This window comes from Esox lucius, chromosome 17 (genome assembly GCF_011004845.1).
Source record: "Esox lucius isolate fEsoLuc1 chromosome 17, fEsoLuc1.pri, whole genome shotgun sequence".
NCBI lineage: Eukaryota > Metazoa > Chordata > Actinopteri > Esociformes > Esocidae > Esox > Esox lucius.
Window position 1 is genome coordinate 17,983,233 of NC_047585.1, and position 14,498 is coordinate 17,997,730.

The 14,498-nt window shown below is 38.7% G+C and overlaps 1 protein-coding gene across 1 annotated transcript; it reads left to right on the plus strand.

The window, feature by feature from the left end:
- Window positions 1-4,558: 4,558 nt before the first annotated feature.
- On the plus strand, window positions 4,559-10,308 carry gata1a (GATA binding protein 1a). Its single transcript, XM_010881918.3, has 6 exons — window positions 4,559-4,707; window positions 6,844-7,076; window positions 7,200-7,700; window positions 7,833-7,978; window positions 8,128-8,253; window positions 8,524-10,308. Exons 2-6 carry the CDS (start codon window positions 6,863-6,865, stop codon window positions 8,809-8,811), a joined length of 1,275 nt encoding a protein of 424 aa, XP_010880220.1. The 5' UTR covers window positions 4,559-4,707; window positions 6,844-6,862; the 3' UTR covers window positions 8,812-10,308.
- The last annotated feature ends 4,190 nt before the right edge of the window (window positions 10,309-14,498 follow it).

The window sequence follows — 14,498 nt, forward strand, 5'->3', positions numbered from 1 at the left end:
TGCCCTGGATGTGCATCACACAAATCTCCATCAACTGCGAGATGCTATCCTATCAATATGGGCCAACATTTCTAAAGAATGCTTTCAGCACATTGTTGAATCAATGCCATGTAGAATTAAGGCAGTTCTGAAGGCGAAAGGGGGTCAAACACAGTATTAGTATGGTGTTCCTAATAATCCTTTAGGTGAGTGTAGATTGATAATTTCTAGACAATTACGCCCATACCATCTCCTGGCTGATTTTGTTATCTGGATTGCAGCTGTTTTGAAATGTTGTTGTGTGTTATCCCCTATCTCCTGACATAACAACTGAGCCTTCTAAAGGAAAGTAGTGATCTCACTAGGCCTACCAAACCAGGGTTTCCTTCTAAAGGAATGTAGTGATCTCACTAGGCCTAACAAACCAGGGTTTCCTTCTAAAGGAATGTAGTGATCTCACTAGGCCTAACAAACCAGGGTTTCCTTCTAAAGGAATGTAGTGATCTCACTAGGCCTAACAAACCAGGGTTTCCTTCTAAAGGAAAGTAGTGATCTCACTAGGCCTACTAAACCAGGGTTTCTCAAACCCAGGTCTGCAGACCAGAAGAAACCTGCAGGTTATATCCCTCATTGACGGCATTGACACTTGGTAGAAGAGATGTCAGATCCTGATCTGGCTGATCTACCTGATCTGACTGATCTACCTGATCTGACTGCCTACCTGATCTGACTGATCTACCTGATCTGACTGCCTATGGGATCTGACTGACCTATAGAGCTCCGTCTCCACGGTCTGTGTCATACACATACATTCTGAATGTTGATTTGTTGCCTCTCTCTGCACTTTCTGCCACATCATTACAGTTTCTGCAACTAGCTGATGCATGTTTATTTTTCCTGGGAGAAGACTCTTTCAGAAGTAGAGATGGGAAGGGGTTCACCACTCAGTGAAAGTCTGCGCAGGCAAATTGCAACAATTTAAGAAAAACGTTTCTCAACGTAAAATTGCAAACAGTTTGAGGATCTCATCATCTACAGTACATAATCACTGCATGGGCTCAGGAACACTTCCAAAAACCATTGACTGTGAAATGCAGTACATTGCTGCATCCACAAATCCAAGTTAAAACTACCATGCAAAGAAGAAACTAGATATAAACATGCAAGAATGGGAAAACATTTCACTTTCAAAAATACAAAAATACAGCAATTAGTCTCCCCAGTTCCCAAACACAATACAGAATATTGTTAAAAGAAGAGGTGATGAAACAGTGGTAAACTTGCCACTGTCCCAACTTTTTTTGAAATGTGTTGCTGGTATCAAATTCAAAATGGGCATTTTCCAAAAACAATAACATTTATCCGTTTCAACGTTAGCAATGTTGTCATTGTACTTTTTACAATTAAATATAGGGATAAATGATTTGCACATCATTGCATTCTGTTTTTATTAGCATTTTACACAGCATCCCAACTTTCTTGGAAACAGGGTTGTAATTTCATACCCCATTTGTTGACAAAGGTAGCCCAATTTAATGAACCACACATAAAACTACTTTTAAACTATTTCTGCAATTATTGTGAACAAAAATGCAGTTTCCTAAAATGGCTAAAAACAGGTAAACCAAGAACAGTGCAATTAGAAAACAATTTGAAAATCATCATAGGCTTACTTGGGAGCCCTGGCAAACAGCCACTCTATTAAACTATGAATAGATTCATAACTGCCAGTTTCAAATGATAGGTAAACACCCCTTCTCATGTGATGACACTGAATGTAATCACGGGTCATTAAGAACCAAAAGCACTTGTATATGTTGATATTGAACATAATAGCGCTGCTGATTTGTTCATGATGAACTTAATATTTTTTCCCGAAATAGATACATATGCATGTCATTCATGCAATGATGCATTGGTATATGACATGTTAAAAGGCACTGAGGCAAAATCGCAATAAAAAGCAATGTACATCTAATCTATACTCAATTATTACTTAATGGTTTTTCCTTATGTTTTAGTAGACATCCCAATAAAAATGTTATACATAGCCAATACAAACCGTAGATCCCTATCTCTGATTTGAATTTGGTTTACCTAATTTTAAAGAAGGGAGTAACCTAAACTGAAATACACTTTTTCATAGCCCATAATAAAACAGCCCTAACAGCCCTAAAATAGAATATAAAAATAATTATTGAACCATGCTCTGTCTGATAAAATAATGTATTAGAGTAGTAGAAATCATAGAGATATTGTAGTAAAATATGTTTCTAAAAAAGCGATGGTGGATGTGTTTTTTTTATGTAAGCGACCCCCAGTGGAAGACAGCCATGCATTACCAGTTTGAGAAACTCTGTGATGGACACTCCACCTGAAATAAAGACAGAACCATGACCACCACCAGAGGGCAATCACATGATGTTCACACATGAGCTCTGCAAGGATTTAGGAATCTTGCTTGGATTCTACCAATTATCAATGTTCCTAGGTATGATGGTAGTAACTATCATCATGAAATCTTCCCAGGCATGAACATGCCCAGGCATGTTCAAGACAATACAAGAAAGAAGGGGCCATCAAAGTATCAAGTGAGGAAAAATAAGATTAGACAGAAAATGTATGTGATGGTATTTGGTGTTCTAATGTGTATGTATACATGTATGTCGATATGTAGTATAGCTGTTACTAGTGTAAGAACTAAAAAAGGGGCCATGATTGTGCAAATTTTTATTACATGAATATTGAAATCAAAGCTCAGTGAATAACATTGTTGGATGTTGTTCAGCCTTGCTCATGTCAGATGAAGTAAATGCTGACATTAGCCTTGCTTGTTTATTAGGTCACATACAAATATGTTGGGGTGTGTCAATGTTTTACGACAGTTGGGGTGTGGTACCAGCTTGTAATTTGTCACAACAAACATTTAAAAAAACGACAGATTATTATTCAGTAAGGAATTAGTGTTGAATTAAACATATACATTTTTTTTTTTACCTTTTCTAATTTCGGATATGCCATATGTTATATCTCTCAGACAGTGCACACTTCATTAACAGCATGTACATGGGAACACACAAGTTACGGAGAGAGAGATTGGGGGGGGGGGGGGGGGGGCAGTAGTCCCGGGTGTATACTGGTGTCTGAGAATGGCTCAGCAGCCTCTGTATGGTAGAGATAAGACCTCTGCATACACAGAAAACTGTTTCTTGGGAATTGGAGATTTGACCACTGGCCTACAACCCTGTTTCTCCTGCTGCCCCATTCATCAGGTCATAACCTTACAACACAACTGTTCAGCTGTGACATTACGCTGGTTACACTGTCACTTCTTTATAGTTCTGAGTGAGCTGGGCGTATGTGCACGCGCCTCTGTGTGTCACTGTACATGCCAGTGCATTGAAAATACACAAACGTTTGAATTTGCCTGCTATTATTGGCTAGGCTTTTCAGGGTGCCTGTGCTCCTCTGGGTCTCCTGAGTGACCGGGTTAATTGGGCCAATAATTCCTTGCCTCCCCCTTCCATCTTGATAACCTCTTATCAGAGACAAGCAGCTCGTTGACAGTGTCACCAGCCACATCCCACTCCACTGCTCTCCTCACACAGACCTTTTCACCGCCAGAACAGGCCCTCACCCTCTCTCTTTCATTCCATGTTGCTCTTTAAGTGAACTGTAAGACTCAACATAATCTCTCCAACTTCGGATTTGTCTGATGAATTACTTCAATTTAAGTAATGTATTATAATAATTTCACCGTGATAGAAACAAGGACTATACAGCAGCTGTTAAGGTGAAATTCTGTTACATTTCCACTTCCACAAATAAACAGTTACATGCAATGAGCATGCTTCTCGTGCAATGAAAGGATTCACTTCTTTCCGACTCTCTCCTAATTTCCCTGAAAACTGTAAATGAACAAAGGAGGAGGAAAGTATGGGATGCTTTGACTACCAAATGCCTGTGACCGAGTGAGGCCTGTCCAGAGCCTGACCATATCTCTCTCCATGATTGTAGCACTCCCGATTTGCATTACTGTCCTCCACTCTAAGCTGTGTTGAACCGCATAGAAATTTATTCTTTGCATTTTTTATTGGCTTTGTTTAAATGCCTGTCTGTTCTTTTCCCATTTGTGTCTTATCGTTGCTGTATGCATAACCATCAACAGACAAAAAAAGACCCTGCTGGCTGCTGGCTGCATTTAGTCAATAAAGACTGAAACTCAGGACTAGACACAGATTCCAAAGCACAGAAGTCCAATGGAGGGAGTGAAATTCTGACTTCCAAAGTCGTATTGGACTAGATATAAATAATATACATTAATACCTCTCATTTGTCTACTGTCACTCCTCTTTTTTATGTAACACCATCCTGACCTAGTTGGAACTGTACAAAAATAAAACTTTCCTTTCAATAGCAAACCAAGTTTGGACTGACTATAGTGAATCTACATTAACCGACAAATTAGATGTCTCTGGGTATAGTAGGCCCAGGAGGTGTGTCTTTATGAAAACAGTTCTCCCCAACCCCTCCCCTCGCTCCCTTTCGAACCTAACTTCAGTCAGTTTTCTAGGGGTAATAGATGTCAGTTCTTCTTCTGGAGATTTGCCCATACAGACACAGACGCAGAATCTAAAACCTTAGGCTGAGCAATATCTCAATCTCTCCCTGAGCTGGGCATCCTACACAGTGAACCTAATCCACTCTACCTTTGACATCCACTCCAAGGTAGGTGCAGCTTTTCTGTCACATTACAGGGCCAGTGATGATGACAAGTGTAATGGTTTGAACCTGAGACCTAGGGAAGTTAGCCTTCCGCTTCATTACAGATTATTAGATGTTTCATTGGCTGCAACACTATGTGAGATAAGATGCAGTGATCTTTGGGCATTTCAGGGTTGGAATTGAAAATGATTTCCAATGAACATTTACATTTACATTTGCATTGCATATTAATTTATTGTTGCTGGTAGTAGAAGTATCTTATTTGTTTTGTCTTTTTTATACTCCTTCAGATCCTCCAATTAGGGAAAAGGAGTGGGTTATAATAAAACAGTAAATAAAAATGGGATTAGATTTTGGGCACTTCATTTGGTATTTTGGGGATGTGTATGAAATAAATTCCAAATGACCTACCAAGTTTGATCATGTTTCACTGAAACTCAGCAGTTACCGTAGAGTTTCATGACATGGTTGAACCCATTCTTTACTGACAAGCGTACATCAGTCCACATCCATTGTGGTTCAGCATGACATTTTTCTTGCTAATACCTGCAGTACTTGTTATCATCTTTGATCATGCTTTAGTGTATTTTATTTGGATGTTAATTTAAAAAGTAAAATAGATTTGTGTTTTTTTGCTGTACGCTTATACAATGAAAGTAAACAACTTTCCTCGCGTATAAAAAAATTACTTATTGTTGTGGTAATGTTTTTGTCTGGACAATGCTGAAAATTTTAAAAACACTGTTGTGGAGTTTCCACGAGAGAGGTTATCTATGTCGACTTGCTGTTAATCATCAGTAATTGTGAGACAATACATATATTTGAATCAGATGAGATTAGGGATGATGTTCTGTCATATCACCAGGGCTGCTTGGTATATTTATTATGACAATAATATGCTCTATCTGATTTTCTCAGAGCCTATCAGGCTCTTCTTTCCTCTTATCACAAAATTATAAAGATATGGTACTACGTTTTCTCTTCTACTTTCTGTACACTATGAACTGTGCGTAACATAGCAGACGTTACTCCTGTTATTTACATATATATATATATATATATATATTTTGGACTAGAATAATTATCTGTTACATTATATGACCATCAATTTCCCACTACAGTGATAGTAGTAAACATATTTATACTAGTTATAATTTACATTATGCCAATGAAATCCAATTATCTAAGCATAATGCAAGTACTGAACATTTATTACAGATTATTTCAATTTTTTTCATTTGTTTGTTACTTAGAACTCAGTGTTTTACCCCAGGGATGTTTCTTTCACATTCTACTTTTACAAAACTTATAATAGGAATTCCTAAAATGGTAATTGGTTGTAGTAAGCAAACGTTTGGACACGGTAATTATAGATAGACCTATTTATTTTTAGGGTCTACTTTCAGCCACAGGCAAATGAGGATCCTTGAAAGGGAAGTTTGAAAGGACCTACTGCTGTCGAATGACCTTCATGTCTTAAAGTTACAAGTGTTTCTTTGAAATAACAGAAACACAACATCAGCATTTGGTCAACACTAGGTTGTAATTTCATATTTGGTCAGAGCACATGTTCAACGTAATAATAATAGCAAACATGGATTTACCCTGTCGTGGGCAACAAAACAATAAAATACGTATAGGTACTCAGGAATCCGCTTGTTTTGTTAGTGAAATGAGGACAATTTATTTTAGTTTTTATATAAATACTTTTTAGCTTTCCTATCTATGGTTAAAAGTATTCATGTGTGTAAGGGTCAGCCCATTGGCTTTTACACTATTTGATAATTTTATGTTTTTTGTTGTTTATTTTGAAATCATAGTTTTAAAGGGAATAGTTTCACCATAGTAAATCAAGAGTTCAGTTCACATGAAAGAGTTGATAATAAAATGGGGGAAATGAATCATTTTTAAATGGGTTAAAATCTCCCTAGAAGTTGTTAAAACCTGAAAAGAGATTTTAAAATCAGTTTTTGCTCTTTAGCAATTCTTCCTAAATTCAAAACATCTGTTTGTTTATATTTTCCATATGCTCTGTATTAATGAATTGTACATGTTATGTAATGTAACATACTTTTAAAATGCAACATTAGTGCAGAAATTCTACCTGAAACATTTAAATGGTACTAAATGCTGTTTCAGAGTGACTGGCTTAGCAAGCATGGAGGATTCCTCTGAACAGACTCACTGGGTGTCTCCGGCTCTGCTTGGTTCCGGTCCACTGGGCAGCTTCTCCTCAGAACCTGGCTTACTGCCTCCAGGAGAAGAGGAAGAGCCCTTCTTCTCCAACGCTGAGACTGACTACACCAGCCTGCCCTCCTATTTCTCTAACCCGGGCCACAACAGAGCTCCATCGGGCTACAGACACAGCTCAAGTTAGCAGTAACATAACACATCAGAACGTTACATTTCACGTGTTAATGTGTTCACGTTGAAAATTTAATTCAAGAAAAGTTTGGTAATCAAGACTCGCTTCTAATGCATTTTGTCTTGTCCAGTTCGCCAGGTGTACTCCTCACCCTCTCTCCTGAGCAACCTGCAGTGGCTGGACGGGTCTGGCAGTCACTCTCTGGGCTCCCCTTACAACCCACCATCCTCCACCTGGACCAGCAATCCTTTAGCCAAGACTCTTCTGCACCCACACACCCCAACCTCGCTTTACGCCTCCAGCGCCACTCCCTCTTTCACCCCGATAGATGGTTATTCCTCTCCAGGCAGGGATGGCAAGGAGAGTCCCAGGTTTCAGGAGGTCTTGAAGGCAGAGCGCTTGAGTCCATTGGGGGGAGGTGGTGGAAGCAGTTTTCTCAATCTGACCTCAGCTGCCGGGAGCGTGTACTCAACATCTCCACACTCCCACTCGCACATGCTGGGCCCCTACAGCTCCTACATGACCTCTCCCCAGGACTTCAGCACAGGAGGCATCTACTCCTCCCAAGGGACATGGATGAGCACCTCTTACTCCCCCAAACTACGAAATAAGATGAGACTCTCCCCACCAGGTAGGTACCACGCCACATACGCACGCCCCTCCATCTTAGTTATTTCCTCCAGTACTCGGGACATCCTGTGGATGATTCTTTGAGAACAGGCGAACAGGAAGAGGCTGACACAGTGTGTGTGATTTGTGGCAGAGGCCAGAGAATGTGTCAACTGCGGAGCCACGGCCACGCCTCTGTGGCGCAGAGACGGGACGGGCCACTACCTGTGCAACGCCTGCGGGCTTTACCACAAGATGAACGGCCAGAACCGACCCCTGATCCGGCCCAAGAAAAGACTGGTACGAAGTGGGTCAATGACTGGATAGCATAATGATTGTGTTGAGTTCCACAGTATTGATGTATCAGTCTGTTGTGGGAAAACACAATAATTCAATATAAACATTGGACCTAACATTTCATTCAGAGTACTGACGCATCTCTCTTTCAGATTGTCAGTAAACGGGCCGGAACACAATGTGCCAACTGTCACACCAGCACCACCACACTGTGGAGACGGAATGCCGGCGGTGAGCCTGTGTGCAACGCCTGTGGACTCTACTTCAAGCTGCACAATGTGAGTTAATGACCAAGGGTTTGTTCTGGAGTACAGAACTAATTTAATCTGTTTCTAGGAAGCACCTAGAAGAGGTTGTTTATACAAAACCCAACTCAACACCGAGCTACTTAACCCCAGTCACTGAACCAAAGATCTGACCTCAATAAAGCCTCAAAGTCTTTTTTTAATAATTACCTTCTGGACAGTAATCTAGTAGTATGAGAAGAGTAACAGAAAGAGGGGATTCATTAATATGAATAAACATGAGGCACTCTTCACTTCCTGCAGGTTAACAGACCCCTTACAATGAAGAAAGATGGGATCCAAACACGAAACCGCAAAGTGTCAAACAAGAACAAGAAGGGCAAGAAGAGCTCAATGTTAGAGCAGTACTCCAACCTTTCCCAGGGTCCCGCCCTCAACGACCATGGGAGCCCCTACTCCCTGGGCCCCGGGTCACTGCTCTCCTACAGCCACAACCCTCACCTGCTCTCCCCACCAACCGGCCTACATCAGTCTGCCAACCTGTCATATGCCCACCACCCAAACCCTGGCATGGTGCCCACGTTAGTGTGAGATAGATCCCGGAACACACAAGACCTACTGTATAGGCAATATAGAGACACAAGCTAGCCTGCTGGTTAATTCATTTGTTTTGATGTCCTGTATATTAATTCCTTTGTACTTGTTTATTTACCAATTTTGCGTGAAAAGTTGATCTTTGGCTCGATTAAATCCTTAGTGCAGAATATCTACGTAGTGCATAGTGCAGTTCAAATATCATGGTAATGTAGTCTCTATTAACTTGGAAAACCTTTGCTTTGAATGTCACCCCAAATATAAATTCACACATATAAACGTCTGAACGTTTTTTTTGGGATTTTCCCCAAAATACCCATTTAGTTTTGTGTATGTAAATTAATCATGTAGGGACAAACATACATTGAGACAAATGTATGAACACGCCTTTGGACAAATTACAAGAAAACAGTTATTTGGAAAGTAGAACATTTTTCATGTTAACTCTTCAAAATGTTCAGATGACCCAGACACATTTCATACGTGATATTCTGAGCTTCACATGATTACTTCTGTAACCAGTGGCAATGGAACCGAGGCCTCCCATGAAAGAACTCAACAACTTAACCATAAAAGCAGAAAATGTGTATATTTTTCAATTATCAAAATAGCCACTTCAATTCGTAATGTCAGATTTTCAGATTTTTGAAAAATGTAAGTTAATTACATTAATCAAAAGATAGATGTGATTAATCACAACTGATTGCAACTTCTAGTATCTAAAATATTGTTGCAATGTAAAAAAAATTGTTTTATAGAAAGTATAACAAAAATATGGACAACTTCATCCTGCCCAAATCAACGGTTACGGTTATCAAGACAATTGACAGAGCACACTTTCTTTAGTCTCCCTGTTATTTTGATATTGAATTACAGATAAAATAATATAATATAAATCAGACCAATAAGTCACTGCTTCACAGTTCTGATGTAATCCAGGTTCTAATCCTGCAGGAATGTAGGACAGACCAATATTTGACTATCCTGTGCCGGCTGGGAGTAGACTCAAACAAGGCCTTAATCTTAAATTGCACATCAAAAATGTTGGAGGGAAGATATGTATAATGTATTATGTCTTTGGATGTTTTCAGTGTATGGTGAAAGCGCCGTGTTTAACATTTTTAGTGGTCTGGGGGGGTCCAGTGATCCAGACCCCTGCCTCAGGTTCACATGTACCATTGAAGGATGGGAAGGATGGGATGAGTCTGGCCCACTGCTCTTTCAGCATCTTTCCACACTGTCTACGAAAGGATAAAAATGGCTGAAAATATCTCTTAAAAGTACTTAAAAAAATGAAACATTTCATTATTTCTATAATTTTAGTATTTATTCAATTGTGATTTTCACATTGTTTCATACTTTTACATGTGGAGATTTCAGAAATCTAAAAACATGATGTTCACATGTGAAATCTTCTAACATGTTAAATTTACCACAAATGCAATTCATATGTGCAACCCAACCCAACCCAACGTGAGGTATGAACAGATTTATCTTTTCACAAATAACATTTGAGCTTAGTATGTGATAACAGCCACGTCATATGTGATGTGACAATCTATATTATGGTCTCTATTGTGTAAATGCTGGGTGCAAAAGATGAACAACAAACATCTATATTTACATAACAATATTTAATGATGGTTATTATTATTGGGTGAGGTGACCTTCAGGTGTCTAGAAAAGTGCTATATAAGTATATATATATATATATATATATATATATATATATATATATATATATAAAAGCGATATATAGGTCAGATTAATTATTAGTATATTTATATGGTTTAATATACAAGAGTATACAGGAAACAAATACTTCAGAACAATTTGGCATTCCCAGGGCAGATAAACATGAAGTGTCTACCCTTATTAGTCTTATTAGTTTTCAGCCTTGACTTGAATAGGTAATCAGGTTGGTTATGTAGACACTTTCAGGCCAGAGTGTATCATGAACAGACCTTGGGAATTACAAAAGTGTTAAGTGAAACCAAGTTCTTTAAAGGCGATGACCATATATCTGTTTATATATTCTTTGACCCCTGATTTTTCCATGTGAAACTGCATAATTCACAGAAATGTGTGCGGGGCAACAACATTTTGACAGTCAGATTCTGTGTTTTGAATTAAATTGAGCCAATCATCTAAACACTGGACATAGTAAGGATGCACATTGTTGCAAGATCAAAGGATTTAAAGTTTTATTCTAACATTTGACTGTGTTTTGTTAGACATAATTGTATGTTTATAAAGGACTATTTTATAGTGAAGTTTAAATATTCTATTGTGATCATTAACATGTGCAATGGTGGAATGAAATGTATATATAGGCTGAATTTTGTGGACTACAATACCCCTTTTCAAATGTTAATGATTTCAGTAGAACAAGGTGAAAGGACATTTAATGTGAAACATGTTTTGCATTTGCTACATGTCTGTATTTGTTATTTCTTACAATGTACACAAAAACATTTAAAAAAAAGTATTAAATATAGAAAAATGTTTCTAATGATTTCCTATTAGGGTTTCAGTCATAAGATTGACGTTTTGAGTGTGTAAATGGTATTTAAATGATCCACACTCTTTCAGGTGCTGCGGTGAGTTTCACTATCATGGCATTGTACTCTCATTCAGTGAGGAATAATAGTGTCTTTGTCCAGACTATATTGAGGTAGGGACTATGACAGTGGAGTTGTTTTGGGAGAACTAGACATGCAAATCATACATTTTCCATTAAGCTGAAGTGACAAAACATTCAACTCAAGTTCAGAACGTGTGCCAGTGTCTATATTTAGATTGATGTGGCATTATCTACCCATAGTTCAACAAGAAAAGACACATAGCTGGCGCACGTGCACACACGTACACGCACAAACGCACGCACACACACACCATGGGCATCCAAATGCATGCATGCTCATTGGGATGGATAACACAATCTCTTCTTTGTTATTACACATCAAAAAAATAACCCAAAGGCTGAATAAACACGTTGTAACAGATATAATGATCTAACGGGGCTGAGCCAGCTGAAAAGATGAATGCTACATTAACATATTGGTATGGACGGGCATAGAACGAAATGAAAAGCAGAAGTTAAGTGTAGAAGATGACCTGGAAAGTGTCTCTTTTTGTGAGGCGTGGGGTTATGGTTGTTCAGTAGAGGGGCTGTCAAGCTACTGATTACTTTATCATTGAAGCCACAGACTTTTAAACAGCCACCTGCTGCCAAAAGCCACTAATACACACTCCGTCAGAGGCTCTGCAGTGCTCACACAGGTACTCAGACCCAAGACCAAAACACGGTTCAACAGACACAATCCAACAGCAAACACTTCTCAATGTAAAAAAACATCATCAATTATGAGAATTGCAGCAATGATGAGCTAATGATTTGAATTGTTTATGGGGCATGGTGACCATAGAGGCTATGTTTGAAAAGGATCTGTGTAAAAGTCATCTTATCACATCATTACTGTGCATTTGATTTGCATATTTATTTTCAAATGCTAAATATATTTATTAACGTGATATGTTCTCAATCTAGACATGCTGTGGACATGTATCTATAGAAACATAAGGTATCTATACATACATCTACAGGTGTGGTAATTATTCAAACAACACAATTAATCTACTAGAAAACAATTGAAAATGAAACATCATCTACACACGTATTTCTTTGGTTTGCAGTTGTACAAAACTCAAGTATCTGAATAATTTAATCTTTGCTTATTCCACAAAAACAATCCTAAAATGGCCTGGAAAATATTACTGGCACCTTCAAGAAGTAGTTAGGCATACTTCAATTTCAAGCAGTTGGTTCTCATTTCCTTGGAAATTTAAATTCACCTGCGGCGAGTGGCAGGTTCCTGCAAAATCGAAACCACTCATTCAAACAGTTTCATTCGAGAAAAGGACTCATTCTCCTGTTTTGTGTCACTGTGTGTACCATGGAGAAAAGCATGGTGAAAAGAAGAAATCCCCAGCGTAGTCCGTGGTCAGACATAAGATTGTATCTAAGCATGGACAATCTCAAGGCTGCAAGTACAGGCCACACATCTGACTGTAGACATCTCCCTAGACGTGGCTGCAAGAGAAAACTTCATGGATGAGCACAGCAAAGGATTCTTTGAATTGTGGAGAAAGCACCTTGATCAACTGTCACACGGATTCAAGCTGACTCTGAACTCTCTCTTGATAACTCAGTGAAAAGGGTTGTATGGTAGGATACTCACTGTTGTGAGAAAGAGATAAGAAAGCCTGACTGCAATTTCCCAAAACACTCCTGAACATGCTACAATCCTTCTGGGACAATCTCCTGTGGACAGATGAGACGTCATTTGAGTGTTTTTGTAATTCACACCTCTATGTTTACAAAGAAAAGAACACCTTGCCCACATTATAACACGGTGAAGGTTCAGCGTTTTTTTGGGGTAGTTTTGCTGTCCAAGGAATTTCAGAGCGTAATGTCAAAAAAGCTGGGTTTCTGTCAAATGTCTTCTAGCAGGACAATGATCCCAAACACATTATAAAAATCACCCAGGAATGGTTCAAAACAAAATGCTGGACTGTTCTGAACTGACCAGCAATGAGCCAACCATTAAATTCCATTAAAAACTTGAAAAAAAGCATTTGGGCGGCACCCTTCAAACCTGGGAGAAATGGAGCAGTTTGCACAGAAAGAGTGGTCCAAACTGCCAATACAGAGGTGCAGGAAGCCAATCCTATAGGAAGCACTTTTATTTGCAGTTATTTTGGCCAGAGGCGGTGCTACCAACTATTAATTCCAGGGTGTCAACAATTTTATCAGTGTGGATTCTGTTGATGTTCTGATTTAAAATTATATATCACATTCTGAATCAAAAACAAAGTGACTGCACTATTAACAGTCAAATAAAGAATTGTGGCGACCAAAAACTTCGTTCAATTTTAACTTATTTTTCAAGACAATGAGAGATATTTGAATAAAGTGCAAGGATGCCAATACTGTTGGCCACAAGCGTATAATATAAGTATCTACACTCACTGAACTATACAAACATATCTAAACACACACTCAATAGACCAGATCTAGAAGCAAACAGTAATTTGTGTTCTTGTGTCCTTACAACACCTGCATCCATGTTTGACTAAGTCACAATAAGAACTATTTGTGATGTAACATTTAGTTTTAGCCTTGTAAACATCTGGACACCACTGAGACGTAGACTTTCACCCAGGAATCATCATCAGCCTGTTTTTAAAGAATGCAATAAAAAAATATACAGCTAAAGTCAAGTTAATGTTTATAATAAAATATATTTTTCACAACATTCCCTCCTCACATCACAGCATGTTCTCTGTACTTCAATCACATATTTTTTGAATAAATTACTCTGCTTGTGTTTCTAACGGTTTTAGCTTCTTCCTCTCTCAGTGGTAAGCTTTGAAGAAAAACAGAAAACAAGATGCTGAGGTAGGGAATTTCATATAAGAATGAAGAGTAAGTGTTAGATTATCTGAGTGGCTGGTAAGTTTCCATAATTTATTCTGCCTTTTAACTGGCTTTATCTGCTGGTGCGGCCAGCTATGCTTTGGGGAAATGGCAACAAATGACAGAGAGAGATTAGCAACCACAGGCTCGGCCCAGCCTGCTCGCTATAGGCCATCCGTTGGTGCCCATACACTTCGCTGTATCT

Coding starts and splice junctions, on each gene's coding strand:
- gata1a (XM_010881918.3), top strand. CDS start 6,863: ATGGAGGATTCCTCTGAACAGACTCACTGGGTGTCTCCGGCTCTGCTT. Junction 7,077..7,199: donor GGGCTACAGACACAGCTCAA/GTTAGCAGTAAC, acceptor TGTCTTGTCCAG/TTCGCCAGGTGTACTCCTCA. Junction 7,979..8,127: donor TCCGGCCCAAGAAAAGACTG/GTACGAAGTGGG, acceptor TCTCTCTTTCAG/ATTGTCAGTAAACGGGCCGG.